The 14,847-nt window shown below is 37.2% G+C and overlaps 1 protein-coding gene across 2 annotated transcripts; it reads right to left on the bottom strand.

Moving 5' to 3' along the window:
- Positions 1 to 3,709: 3,709 nt before the first annotated feature.
- Positions 3,710 to 14,536, bottom strand: LOC110635188 (pumilio homolog 2). Of its 2 annotated transcripts, XM_021784433.2 has the most exons (9): positions 13,249 to 14,536; positions 10,444 to 11,984; positions 10,214 to 10,355; positions 10,015 to 10,122; positions 6,099 to 6,311; positions 5,904 to 6,014; positions 4,969 to 5,163; positions 4,619 to 4,793; positions 3,710 to 4,175 (listed from the first exon to the last, which is right to left on the bottom strand). In XM_021784433.2, exons 1-9 carry the CDS (start codon positions 13,885 to 13,887, stop codon positions 4,138 to 4,140), a joined length of 3,162 nt encoding a protein of 1,053 aa, XP_021640125.2. In that variant the 5' UTR covers positions 13,888 to 14,536; the 3' UTR covers positions 3,710 to 4,137. The 2 variants fall into 2 exon arrangements, with proteins under 2 accessions (XP_021640125.2, XP_021640133.2); XM_021784441.2 differs by lacking the exons at positions 5,904 to 6,014; positions 6,099 to 6,311.
- Positions 14,537 to 14,847: the final 311 nt, after the last annotated feature.

Below are 14,847 nucleotides of genomic sequence, written 5' to 3'. Positions count from 1 at the left end.
TTTTCCAGGCCATAGGAGGATATTTTTGAGGTTAACCTGCTTTCTCCCTCGCAGGTTATTTATTCATGTTTGTGTAATTCTATAAGTTTCTAGAATTTGGCATGTGTTAGGAATATTTATTTGATATGGGTCTGTAAATTAAATTATTATTTTGGACCTGTAAACTTAATATTCTATGCATGTTTGATGGAATGGATGAGGGAGCTGAGCTCTCATTTATTTTTATGCTGATGAGTATGTGGAGGGTGAGCTGAGCTCCCCAATTGAGTATTTACTGTGTTTATAGGTCGGGTGAATCAAAAACTCCCCGTTGGTAGGTCCATTTTATGGCCGGACTCTGTCCGGTTGATTTCTTAAAATTGGGCCCAAAGGGGCCTTAGAGTTGGGTTAAGTGAATAGTTAGGCTTACTACGGGCCTCGGGGGCTTTAGGCTGGCCTAGGTCCTAGTGCCGGTCCGGCCCATAGATTGGGTCATGACATTATTGTATAGTTTAATGTATTTTATTTTTATTTATATTCTTAAAGCTATATGTGTCAGTGATGGATATCAAGATTATACTAGACTCCCCTAACTACTATGCAATGTACTGAATTAAGTTGGACTCTCTAAATTATTTTATATTATTTTACATTAATGTTTGGTTGTGAAATTGGATTGAGTGAACAATAAAACATATTATGATTTTCTAGGATTTTTTGTCATCCTAAGTCCTAATAATGATCTGACCCATGTGAATGAATTATGGCACCATCTTCCTTAGTTCCCTTGTCCAAACAAGTCACAATAAGCCAATAACACATAACAAAAGTACAAACCCAATTTTAATCAAACAAACTCATAAGTAAACATAAATAAACTCAACTTGGCCAAACAAAATTCAAACAATTTCTCTAAGCAAAAATTCAAAATTTAACAAAAAAGTTAAACTCTAGACAATAAAATAAACACAATCTTCAACAAATAAATAAATCCATTTTTCCAAACAAATTAAAAAGCAAATCAACACCCATCAGTGTAATAACACACATTGGTGATATCATATGTGCAACTAGCTGATCACTGATACAGAATTTGACTCCTCTAGGAAGCATTTTAGGATTTTTTGTTCTGGATACATCTGGTCGATGTGGAAAGTGTGTCTTTTAAATTGCCTAAATAGGGATCTAGTCTTGGTGCGAAAATTGGTCCAACAATACCCCTAATCGAATATAAAAAAAAAAAGAAGAAAATTCCATATAAATAACGAAACAATTATTTGTTAACTAGTTACATTTGTAATTATACCATTTTACTGTGATAAAGTTACTATTAAAAATAATCAAATATATTTTTTTGGTCTCAATTAATTAAATATTTTATTTAAAAAATTTATTAATCAAATTTGTAAGGGTATGTATATATATATATATTAACGCACACGCAAGAATATTTTTAAAAGAAAAGAAAGGTCAATGAAATCAATTTTTACATCTATCACTAGAGAGTTACTGATTTAAACAATAAATCATAAAAAATAATTAAATATATATATTAATAAAATATTACTCATTAGATTAATTTTAAATACATAATATAAATTTAGTTAACTACTTATTTAAGAAATGTGTATTAATATTTTTTATAGTTTGGTACATTAAATAACATAAAAATCAACACTACCAACATGAAAATGCAAAGGAAAATGTTTTCAAAAATTTAAAATGATTGCGATAGCAAAAGAACTCAGGAAGCCCCATGGCCCAAATCTTATAATCCCATAGCCATAGCTCAATCTCGTCTCTGCCTGTGGACTTCGGAGCTCATGGCTACGGCATGTCCATCCCACCTGCACCTCCACCTCCTCTCATCTCCTCTCCTCTCCATTACCACAAGTCTCCTTTACCCTTCTCTTATCACCATCCATAACTCAGCTCTACCCTGCCCTGCCCTTCACTTCCTCTTCAACTACTCTCAAACCAAAACTAGCTATCCATTTTCACAAAATTCACCAGAGGAAAACCCATGTCTGGAGAATCTATGCTGCCCCTGAAGAGGCCTTGCCTTCAGGCACAATAACCTCACTCGATAGCTCCCAACAGATATCCTCTACTGATGATGGAACTGGCAACAGCATATCGGCTCTTCTTTTCATTCCCTTTGTTGTTTTATCCATTCTTACTATTGGGGAATTTCGCCTAGGCTCAGCATTTTTCAGTTATGATCGAAAAATTAACAGAATCATTAAATTTTTTTTTTTTTTTAAATTTCAATTATTCGACTCCGTTGATATTTTGAGTGAAAATCGATTTATCGATTCGATTAATTATTTCAAAATAACTGATAAAACAAAATCGATTGATAATATTTAAGTCATTATAATCCTTGCCGTTTTATGCTTAAGGAGTTACCGTTTTGCCATAAAAATTCTAAAATGCCTTGTTCTCTTTTTGCCTTCCGGTTTCAGTCTCCTCCAACAAATTTCTTCATCTCAGCACGCTCAACCATCCCTCACCTTCATCTCCCCTTAATTTCCCTCTGCCCGCGACCAGTTAACCTTCATCTCACACCCTTGACTTCACCTAGTGCCTCTCAATCACAATTGTAGACTTGTAGTACTCTGTGGAGCTCACCTCTCATCTCAATAGCTCAAACTCAATTCTCAGGTATCGTCTTTCCATCGCCTTCCTTTCTCGCACGCATCGTGACGATGGAGAACGGAGATGCTTGCATGTTGAATTATTCAATCTCCACAATCTCGTCCTCCACTGACAGCTCCATGGCTCCATCTCAAGATCTGCTACATCAATTGGAGATGCTCATACATGTCGAATTGATTCCATTGATTGATTGGAGATTGGGACTCTACAAAAAAAATGCCTGCATAAGGTAATTTGGGAGAAAAAGGAATTTGAATTCATGTAATTATTGAAAATTTAAGTTTATTTGAAGTTTAATTGTTGTGTTGATACATTTTGAATATGAAAATTTGAATTTTCACTGATACATTTTGAATTTTCTTTGAGACTTGTTTGAGATAGAAAAGGAACTACACTGGCTTTGTTTGATTTAATAAACAATTGACTAAATCAAATCAAATTAATTTATTTCAATTTAATTCGATTTAGTTAAATCTTTGAGATTGGTTCAGCAAGATCTATAATAAATTACACTTTCAATTTTTTAATTTTTCAATTTCAACTTGGTTCAAAACAATTTTTTTTTTTCTGAGGTTCAAAATCTAACTGCCCGATTACTCACCCCATTCATTCTCTTATTAGGACCAGCGTATTTATAGTTTCTGCCACCATGCTTGCACTAATATCTTCTGTTAACATCATTGAAAGAATGATTGTGGTTTGGTATGCTATCGAGTCCCAATAACAAAAACAGAGATTTATCTGTTTGCTGGTTTATGGAATGCTTGAGAATGATGTGTTTCTTGGACGGAATTAATTGTTGCTGCAAATATTCACACTGATGAAACACACCATATCCGCTTAAAAATTGGTTTGAATTACACTAAAATTAATTATGCTGTTCTTACAAGGAATAAAGATTTTTCAATGTTGGTTTACAACAATCTCAGGGCAAAAAATTAGGCTTTGCTTGGCTAAAAGAAAACAAACAAGAGGCATGATGAAAACCTGAACTTCAGCAGCATGTGGAGCTACAGACATTAATTAAAAATAAAAAATAAAAATAAAAAAACTTCAACATGAGATGAGAATATAAGAAAAATGTACTTTTAAAGGGAAGGGGAAAAAATAGTCGAATACCGATACATAAAATGAAAACTCTGGCCTCACCTCACCTAACGTTAACAGCTCTCCACACACCGACATTTGTACAGTCACCGTCACATTTAGACATCATTTTTTTTTACACCCTTAAACACTTGTATAGTCATCTTATCTCCTCTTGCAGAGGCATCAGGCGTATTCAATATCTGAACCTCGGCTTCCTCAACTCAACTCTATGTATAAGCCTTAAAACTACACAATGTACAGTTTCTGGTACAAGCAACGTTGTTTGTTTTCAATCAGCTCATACCTGTCTAAAAAGATGAGTAGAGACATAGCTCTGGACACGGGAAGGAAGACAGAGATGAAGCTCACACTAGCCTCAGTTAGCTGTACAATCTTTCTTTCCTATGCCACCTAAGCAGCGTGCAGAGACTGCGCAGCAATTCTCCTTTCTGCAAACAATTCAAGCCACTAACTAGTGAGCTAATTGACATGGAAGAAATTATATGCTCTTCGGTGCCAATCTGCTAAGAGTACTCAGAAGAAATTGTTTGAGCTGGCATGTACAGCAGAGAAGTTGTGATCATTGGCATTCTTAGAGCCTTGAGACCATAAGTGGCTTTTAAAAGCCATGACAAATTCTAGCTAACCTTTTACTCTAGGCAGCCAAACAGTTTTCAGATACAACTCTTCCCATTTTATGGATTAACACTCCAATGGGGGCTTTATCACAATATCATTAATTTGGACTACATGCTAGCATGTGCCTTTCAAAAATTGTTAAGGGTGGGATAATTCCCCAAACTTCCCCTTCCAGTGCGATCATAGCTTTTACCTCAAGCGCATGCATACAAATAAGTTTCAGCAAAATCATTAACGAGAAAAGAAAGCATACCCCCAGCAGCAACAAGTTTCTCGACGCGAGCAACGATATGCTTTCCATAAGTATACTTCTTCAATGCGTTTAAATGAACTTTTATTCGCATAAGAATCAACTCGCGTTGTTGGTCATCACAAGTCTCGAGCACTTTTTGTACAACATAGTTTGCAAATTGATCTTTCATCATTGCCTGCACAGAAACAGGAGAGAGAGAGAGAGAGAGAGAGAGAGAGAGAGATTATCCTCAACCATGACATCATAGGTTTGCAGCAGAAATAATTCTGATATTTTTTTTCATGAAACAACCAAAATCTTAAGGTTATTGCATTCTAGCATGTAATAAAATTTCATAAAGAGACACAAACCTGAAGAGGCTCATTTTCATCAGTGGTTCCAAGCATCTCATTCACCAGTAACTCTCGTTCACTGGGGCCACCAAAAGTTAAACACTTCTCCACGACGTTGGAGGCAAACTTCTGCTGACTCATCTGAACTATCTTCCCGGCCAACTCCTTTATAATGGCAGAACGTTCATGGGGTTTTCCATGCTGCAGTACATGCTGTTATAAAATACAAACACTAGCATCAATTAAAGTAGTAAAAGAAAAACACTTGAAGACACTGACAATTTTTGCAGTATAACACTCTGGAAGTCCAATAGAGCCACAGGAGGGGCTGGAAAATGGCTTTGGGAAGGAACAATTCTGATACCATATTCCTTTTTTCCTCTTTTGAGAGGTGAAGGGGATGGTGGTGTGCAAGAGGGAAGAATAAATATAAAAGCTGGAGTTTTGCATCTTATAAATGAGTTTTTCAATACTTGCTCATATAATCCTATAAATCATTGAGCAAGTTGGCCAAGCAAACACATGATTTAAAGTAACGCACTTTCCAGAAAAGAACATGACAACATGTGACTTTGTACTCTTGTGATGACTTGTATTGAGTGAATCCACATGAACTGGAAAAGAACACCCTTCTCAAAGAGGAAAACACAAGAATGACTTGCCAAAATCGAAATGTCCTAGGACAGGATGAGAAAAGTAGAAAATAGAACTAAAACTTCCAAACTTAAAGTACAATGTGTTAAAACAAAAAAATAAAGGGAGAAGATGGTTTACCAACCATGAGTATATCATATCATCTCAAGGATACCACACACTTCTTTTCTACAAACAACACAGGATATTGGAACCAGTACTCCAAACTAACAATAAAATCACAATCATACCTCCCCTTTGAAAATTTGCATTGCCACATAAGAACCTATGGTGAAAGTTTTCAGGGAAAGGTAACCAACCTGAACAACATAGTTGCCATATTGATCTTGTGCCAACATGCTAACAGCTCCTAAAATCTCATCCATGACTTTACTTTGTGTTTTTGGATCCTTGCAGTGCTCCAATATCCTCTGTTAATAAGAGAAAATGTTTTCTATTTATTCCTCCAGAGAGGTCCACTAAGTCTCAAAATAAGCAATAAACAATTTCTGAACCTGTATCACACGGCACCCATATGGATGCATGGAGAGAGTCACAACTTGATCAAAGAATGTTGAGACAATAAATTGGATATTTTCTTCAGGAACACACTCAATACACTTTTGGATGACATGGTTCCCATTCTGGTCACGAACACAGCGCGTGACATGACCTTCAAGTTCTTCAACCATCTTAATCTTCTGGTCTAAGTCAACAACCTCAATAGCCTGAACAATTTAAACAACCATTATAATCAAATATTTGGCAGGACATATATTCACCCTAGTTCAGTAGGTGTATTGTAATAAATTGCTCATTTTTAAGTCAATAATCAAGTACGAAACAAGTACATAGGCAATGCTGTTCACCTCAGCATTGGAAATAGTCACTACCAGGCTGTGTAACTGGGACAGCTCCCTGTGCAATGAGTGTCCACTGTCCACCACCCTGGTTATACAGGTTGGATTGACTGAACAATTTTTCTTATACTAACAGGAAGTATAGTTAACTCCGCCTAAGTAGTTTGGGCTTAGCCGGTCCCAAGCCCGGATAAAAGAGGAGGGTTGTGGTAGGTGACAACCAGCGTAAAAATTTCGTCACACCTTTATGATATGGATTCAAATGATATAAACGTTGGAGCGTCCTCTACTAACGACGCGCTACATCAGAGCCCGGGTAAAGTGAGAAATATGCAAGGGTGTAGGGCGTCCACCGAAAACAACGCGCCATGCCAATGCCCGAGTGTGGTGTTAAGTGAGCAACAGTTCACACATCATGGACGGGTGTGGGTAAAGAAGTTAGTTTATAGGACGGATAGTAGAACAGATAATGGAACAGAACACAAGATAGACATAGAAAACAATAGAAGATATCATAGAAGAAGACCAATTAGGAAGGAGCAGGATAGGAGGAGAATCAGGGTTGGTACTTGGAATGTTGGATCACTTACAGGAAAATTAATGGAGCTTGTGGATACCTTGAAAAAAAGAAGGATGAATATTGCTTGCATTCAGTAGACTAAATGGGTAGGAGAGAAAAGTAAGGAAGTGGGTAATTCAGGGTACAAACTGTAGTTTACCGGAAAGGAGAGAAACAAGAACGAAGTAGGCATAATAATAGACAGGACATTGAAAGACACAGTAATAGCTGTGAAAAGAGTAGGAGATAGAATTATACTAGTAAAGCTAGTACTAGAAGGAGAAACAATAAATATAGTTAGTGCTTGTGCCCCACAAATAGGACTAGACAATGAGAATAAATAAAGATTTTGGAAAGATATGGATGATTTAATGCAAAGCATACCGAATGAAGAGAATGTTTTCATTGGTGGAGATTTGAATGGATATGTAGGAAGTGATAGACAAGGTTGTGAGAATGTTCATGGAAGTTTTGGTTTTGGCAGTCGAAATGAGAAGGAAAAGCCATCCTGGATTTTGCTATGGCATACGACCTAATACTAGCAAATACCTACTTTATAAAAAGAGAGTCACATTTAGTGACTTTCAAAAGTGGGCAACATAGAAGCCAAATCGACTTCCTCTTAACCAGGAAGACAAATAGAGCTCTATGCAAGGATTGCAAGGTCATTCCAGGAGAGGCTTTAACAAGTCAACATCGGTTGGTGGTCTTGGATGTCAAATTTAGGAACAATTCAAGTAAAGTCAGAAGAAATAGTGTAGCTTGAATAAAGTGGTGAGAGTTCAAAGGAGTAAAGCAAGTGAAGTTCAAAAATGAGCTTCTCGAATCTGAAGTATGGAAGTTGAATATGGAGGCCAATGATATGTGGATATAGATGGCATCAAAGATTAGAGAAGTAGCTAGAAAAGTACTTGGAGAGTCTAAAAGACATGGACCACCCTCAAAAGAGAGATGGTGGTGAAATGAGGAAGTACAAAAGGCAGTGAAGAGAAAAAGGGAATGGTATAAGAAATTACCTAAATGTGATAATAATGAGACATATGAACAGTACAAGATAGCAAAGAAAGAGGCAAAAAAAACAGTTAGTTAAGCAAGAGCACAGGCCTTTGAAAAGTTATATGAGAAACTTGGAACTAAAGAAAGGAAGAAAGATATTTATAGATTAACAAGGAGGAGAGAAAGGAAATGTCAATATCTCAATCAAGTTAGGTGCATTAGGGATAAAGAAGGAAAAGTGTTGGTGAAAGATGAGAACATTAAAGAAAGATGAAGAAATTATTTTAATGATCTCTTTAATAATAGTCAAAATGGTAATAGCGTGAATATAGATTATAGAACAATAGAAAAGAATGTGAATTATACTATAAGGATTAGATCTTTAGAAGTAAATGAAGCACTTAAGAGAATGAAAATGGGTAAAACCTGTGGACCCGATGAAATACCAATTGAAGTATGGAAGTGTTTGGGAGACATGGGAGTGGCATGGTTAACTAAATTATTTAATAAGATTCTAAACTCAAAGAAAATGCCTGATGAATGGAGGAAGAGTATTTTAATACCTATTTTTAAAAATAAGGGAGACATCCAGAGTTGCTCAAATTATAGGGGAATTAAACTCATGAGCCATACGATGAAGTTGTGGGAGAGAGTTGTGGAGCATCGACTACATCATGATACTTCTATCTCTCTCAATCAATTTGGTTTCATGCCCGGTCGTTCAACTATGGAAGCGATCTTTCTCATTAGAAGCTTGATGGAGAAATATAGAGATGTAAAGAAAGATCTACACATGGTTTTTATTGATTTGGAGAAGGCTTATGATAGTGTTCCAAGAGATGTCTTATAGAATGTGTTAGAACAAAAGAAGGTATCTATTAGGTACATACAAGTGTTGAAAGATATGTATGAAGGAGCAACTACTATTGTGTCAACAGTGGGAGGGGACACAAGAGATTTTCCGATCTCAATTGGATTACACCAAGGATCAGCTATAAACCCTTACCTTTTTATATTAGTTTTAGATGAATTGACGAAACATATACAAGAGAGTATTCCTTGGTGTATGATGTTTGCGGATGATATTATTCTAATAGATGAGAAATGAGAAGGAATCAATAGAAAGCTAGAACTTTGGAGAAGTACTCTATAGTCAAAGGGTTTTAAGTTAAGTAGACCGAACACAAAATACATATATTATAAGTTCAGTTAAGGCTAAATTGGTGATAGGGAAGGAATTAGTTTGAATGGAGTAGTACTGTCCCAAAGTAATCACTTTAAATATCTAATCTCAGTCCTTCAAGTAGATGGGGGACGCGAGGAGGATGTTAGTCATAGGATTAAAGCCGGATGGTTGAAGTGAAGACGTGCCACGGGAGTTTTATGTGATCGTAAGATCCCCAATAAGTTGAAAGGAAAATTTTACCGTATAGCCATACGACCAGCTATGACCAGCTATGTTATATGATAGTGAGTGTTGGGTACTAAAAAAGTCGTATGCGTCTAAGATAAGAATTGCAGAGATGAGAATGTTAAGGTGGATTAGTGGCCATACTATACTAGATAAAGTCCGTCATGAGAGTATTAGAGAAAAGATAGGAGTGGTGCCAATTGAAGATAAGTTGAGAGAAGGGAGATTGAGGTGGTTTGGTCATGTGAAGCGTAGACATACGGAGGCTCCAGTTAAACAAGTAGAGCACATTAGGTTAGAGAATAGAAAGATAAAAAGGGGTAGACCTAAATTGACTTGAAAGAGAGTAGTACAACATGACCTAGAAGCATTACACATTTCTGAGGATTTAACCCAAAATCGTTTAGAGTGGAGAAAGCAAATCCATATAGCCGACTCCAAATTTTTGGGATAAAGGCTTAGTTGAGTTGAGTTGAGTTAATATGAAGTATAGTTGCACTTGTTTTTCTCAATGCCATTTATGGCTTCATCAATCTAAGATATAATAATGCAGCAAGACATAGCATCTTGTATTAAAACGTAATCAAAAGCAAGATTAATGGTACCTTCTGGATCACTCGACAACCATACATTTGCAGGCTAAGAGTCAAAACATGACCAAAAAGGTTGCCAGCCAGTTCTCTTCTCTGCGAAGGAAGTCCATGTTCAAAGAACTGCAACCAAACACATAGTTACTTTGGCAACCCCATAAAATAAATAAAAACATAACTAAGCATAGAAAAAAAAGTATTAGAGAAACCAGACCTTCTGAATTACATAATTGCCAAACACATCAGTCATTAAAGCAAGAGCTTGGGGCATGATTTCCTGATAAACCATGTTTTTCTCATCAATTGTGGCTGTCTCAAGTTTTTGTTGAATGAACCGACTCCCGTACTGGTCCGCACTGCTCATAAAAGATGTCAATGCCACATAAAAAAATTAAATATTGAAATAATGATTGGACACAAATTTATTTTTTGAGCAGGAATTACCTAAACTCAACAACATGACCAGCAATTTCTGAAAATTCAAGACACTTAGTTTTATTGCTCTTAAACTCCTCCAGAAGCGATGATGCGAAGCTTTCATCCATGTTAACTCCTCCATCCAAGTGCCATGGTCCCATGATGCCCCCTGCTAAGTTCCTCATCCCAGAAGGAAAATGCATATTCAGCTCATTGTGTCTGATTGGACTACCAGATCCAACTGGGGAGTTTGGAATAACAGGACTTGCCAAGGGACTTCCAGGATATGACAAGCCAACACCAAAGGCAGGATTACCATAATAGCCACGATGATTAGAACCACCAGATTTACCACCCATTGGGACACCATAATGTGACTTCTGAGATGATAAAAGAGCTCCAGCATGAGCATTCTGTAGTTCAAGTAAATTCATATAATTACCTAAGTAGTTCCTATCAACTGAGGGATCATTAAGAGCTGCAAGCTGGGCAGCAGCATACTCAGGAGTCCTCAAGTACTGGAGATATAATGGATCAACAAAAGGTGCCTGAAGGGTACTCCCAGCCATTGGACTACCCACTCTTCCAAGATTATGCGACTCAGAGGTAGCAGCCGTTAGATTTGCTCCAGACCCCAGTCCTCCTCCAAGCACTCTTGAGTCCATTCCAGGAACCGCCAAAGCAGAGGCTGCAGCAACATTTTCAAACCACATTGGTAGATTACCAGTGCCAAGTTGGCCAGCCATCATAGAAGCCAATACTGGATTGACAGAGTATCCACTTAACCCATAGTTTGGAAGAGATGAATTAACATTCTCTAGATGGTGATACTGAGCTGGTAACCCGCCGCCGCTGCTGCTATTAAGTGTGGAGGTCGGTGATCCTTTCATGTAAGAATTACCAGAAGGAACACTAGATTTTTTCAGTTCAACCTGCCTATCAGATACCAAGGATGAGCTGTTCAGGTCTGACCCGCTGCCATTGCTCTTACCTAAATCAGAGTAGGATATCTTTGCTGATTGAGGGAGAGAAGGCATATGGAAATGTCTAGACTCAGCCTTCTTTAGGTACGCGTTTTGCTTCACATGATTCTGACCTCCTTGGAGACCAAATATATCAACATCCTCTCGATTTTCTTCATCTATCACACCATTTGTTGACAAGTTCATGCCAGACAAAGCAGCTGCCAAGTCTGTAGACTCACCTATGGTAGATGAAACACCATTGAATGAGTTTGAACCAGCAATACCTCTCTTTTCAGATGCAGAAGCCCTCCCTTGTCCAATGGGTGTTGGGCAAGGGCTAGGGACCCTAGCAACAAGTTGAGGATCAGGAGTAGTACTTCTAGACAAGGAAGAACCTACAGCAGCAGCATAACTATAAGATGTAGGCGGCCCAATATTTTGAACAGCAGATGAGCCTTGACCATTTGAACCAGCAGATGACAGCTCACAGCGCAAATGAGCCAGCTCAGCTTCAGCTGTAGCTACACTCTCAACATTCTCATTAAATGCATTAGCCGGGCGAGAAGGTTGCCTTGTTACAGTAGTTGCATGCCCCAAATCATCCTGCATGGATACAAGATTCTAAATCACAACAATGATATTGGAATGCATAAAAAATAAAACACAACTGTAACAGTATGACAACCAAACATGGAAACAGGAAATTGGGCATACAAGAGAAGGGGACAAAAAGCATTAGTTGATGAACTCATAGAAAAAGATCTGAATCCTTCAGAACAAATTTAAGCAATGTTCAAAAGGATCAATAAAGTCCTCCTCCAATACCCTCCCCCCCCCCTCCTCTCCCAAAAAAAAAAAAAAAAAAAAAAAAAGGATAGCAAGTGTAGCACATAGATATAGTCCATAGATGAGGTTCAATGTGATCAAACTGCAAAATTGAAGGATGCTGAACAATAAAAAGCCTTCAGAATCCACAAAAACAATATAAGAGTCACTTGTGAGAAAATAACTTAGAAACTATAGTTAAGCTGTTAGTGTGTTTTCCATTTTTCCTTACAAGAGGTGTCTGAAGTGATAGGTTAAAAGAATTTCCAAGAAAATGGACAGCTTAAACCAAAAATTTGATTTTATCAAAGAAGACCACAAAAAGGGGTCAATTCCTTTGGCCATATGGAATGCACTCTAGAGCTGCATTGACAACTCAAGGCTCAATTTTGAGACAAATGTCTCAATAAAACTTTCTAGATAATAGTTTTCAGCTTTCAAGAAAGACTTCACTAATGAAAACTAGTTATCAGCTTTAGTGGCCACTACAAGGAGGATTAAATCCCACATTCTAACGGCCAAGCTTGCACATAACAAGTTAAACACATCATAACAGTTTTAGACGGTCAAATTCATATACATTAGAGAACATAGAAGACTCATCACTGAGATCAGAATCTTATGAAACACACCTCCTATATAACCATAACAGTTAGTCTTCAACTGCATAAAAAAAAAAAATTGAGTGAAAGTTATACCGAACAAAGCATGTGGTAATTGGTAAAATTTATCAATACTAATTTTTAAATTTTAAAAAGAAACAATACTAACTGAAAACAAGACAAAACACATTTGCACTTCTGCCATAAACGTGTCATATAAATTTCCATCCATAAATGGAATTTCCTCAAAAGTAGGTTGACATATTCGCATCAAATGCCAATAGGAAGCAACAAATGCCACAATAGACAATCCAGGGAAATGAAATGAATCCCAATGACACTAATCCAACAATAAAGAAATAAAGCAGACAACACAACAGAAATTACATGAAATTCACAATCAAAAAGCAAAATACTTAGAATATTTAGAAATAAATAACCTGAAAGATTTCTGCAAGACTCTTCTGTTTACTCCCAAGTCCTAAACCTGGTAAACCAATCAGCCCATCACCACCCCACTCAGTAGAGCCACGAACCTTGTCATTCTGAACCTCAATTTCATGTTTCCTCGAATCAAATCCAGGTGGCATTGAGAACAAAGATCTTCCACTCCCATTATCAGCACTATTCACTTTCCTCCTATCCCCAATCCCACCTAAAACCGAACTCCCTCCCCCCTTCAATCTTTGTGTGAACCTCCAATCCTCCCTGGAAAGCAAAGGAGGTGGAAGCCTAGGGTTCAAATTCACATTTGAGTAATAGTACGACAAATAAGCTGGATCAGACCTAAGCTCCTCCTCTGACACAAGCTCATTCCCATTTTTGCCACTAACAAACTCAGCAAAGGTAGCAGCAGCAGCACCGCCTCCACCACCTAGCAAGCCCCCAACTGCGGTCAATGAACCCTCCACAGTTGGAGGCGCAGAACCACTCCTATACAAATTGAGCTCTCTCTCGAGATCATCAGGCTCTTGCCTGCGTTGCTCACGCAGTAATAACCCTATTTCCTTCTCCAAATCATCACCGAATGATCCGTCATTAGTTCCTATCATCGGCCGCCTACCCAATTCAGATAACATATTCAAAACCCCAATTTGATCATCACCCACTATAACGACTCAAAAACTGATGAATACCCAGTACAACAATCACAATCTAAAACCTAAAAAATCCCCAAAATGAGAACTTTCGACGTTTAAAGCAGCTAAACACCATATATACAGGTCCAATAAGGTAACTTTGACTAAAAAAGATCAAAACATTCTATCACCTAAACTGCTCCGAAATCAATATTCTCAATCGTAAACTACAAACCTCGATTATTAGCCAAAAAAAAAAATTAGAATCGAAGTATGGGTTACTCTCCTAGAGTCGATTTCCTAATATAAATTAGACAACTTTGGCGGACCATGTTTCCATGTAAAAGAAAGCAATAAAACAAACAGTAACAAAAATCTTTGAGGAGAAGTTGCTACGAGTAAACACAGTGAGGTATATCAGAGAAGAAAGTATAAAGAGAAGGAATGGAGAAAGCGAGGAAGGAAGAGTTTTAACGAACGGTTGAGATCAATCTGGCGGCGATTGGTTCTTACAAGAACCCTTAGGGTTTTGTTCCATATCAAGCAAGGATTAAATATGGTTAGATTGGGAGTAGCAAAAACTCCATTTCTTTTTTTTTTTCTTTTTCAATTCTCTCTTAAAAAAAAAAAAATCTTTTGGGGATTATTAAATGTGTCTTAAAATTTTGGTTAATTGACCAAATGATAACCGACTGATGTACAGAAATTGGTAAGTAGATGAAGATAATGATGTTTTGTTTTCCTCGTGCTCCAAAACAGGAATCTGTAACTGACACCTCAGCTCTTTACAGATTCTCTCCTTTCCCACTCCTATGCTTTTAACTTGGTTAAATGAAACAAGGCAAAGTGCATGTGAATTCAGTTCAATATCTTTAACCTAATCAATCCTTTTATGGCTTTATAGTTCTAAAATAGCTTGAATTGGTTATTAGAGTGTTTCTTCTTCTTCTTCTTTTTTTG

Source organism: Hevea brasiliensis, chromosome 16 (genome assembly GCF_030052815.1).
Source record: "Hevea brasiliensis isolate MT/VB/25A 57/8 chromosome 16, ASM3005281v1, whole genome shotgun sequence".
In the NCBI taxonomy this organism is placed as follows: domain Eukaryota; kingdom Viridiplantae; phylum Streptophyta; class Magnoliopsida; order Malpighiales; family Euphorbiaceae; genus Hevea; species Hevea brasiliensis.
This window is presented reverse-complemented; position numbering and strand designations above follow the sequence as displayed.

Excerpts from the sequence above, each read along its gene's own strand:
- LOC110635188 (XM_021784433.2), bottom strand. The coding sequence starts at position 13,887 with ATGTTATCTGAATTGGGTAGGCGGCCGATGATAGGAACTAATGACGGA. Across the intron at positions 10,356-10,443 it reads GGTCATGTTGTTGAGTTTAG|TGCGGACCAGTACGGGAGTC; the intron begins GTAATTCCTGCT and ends TTTTATGAGCAG. Across the intron at positions 10,123-10,213 it reads GCAATTATGTAATTCAGAAG|TTCTTTGAACATGGACTTCC; the intron begins GTCTGGTTTCTC and ends GTTTGGTTGCAG.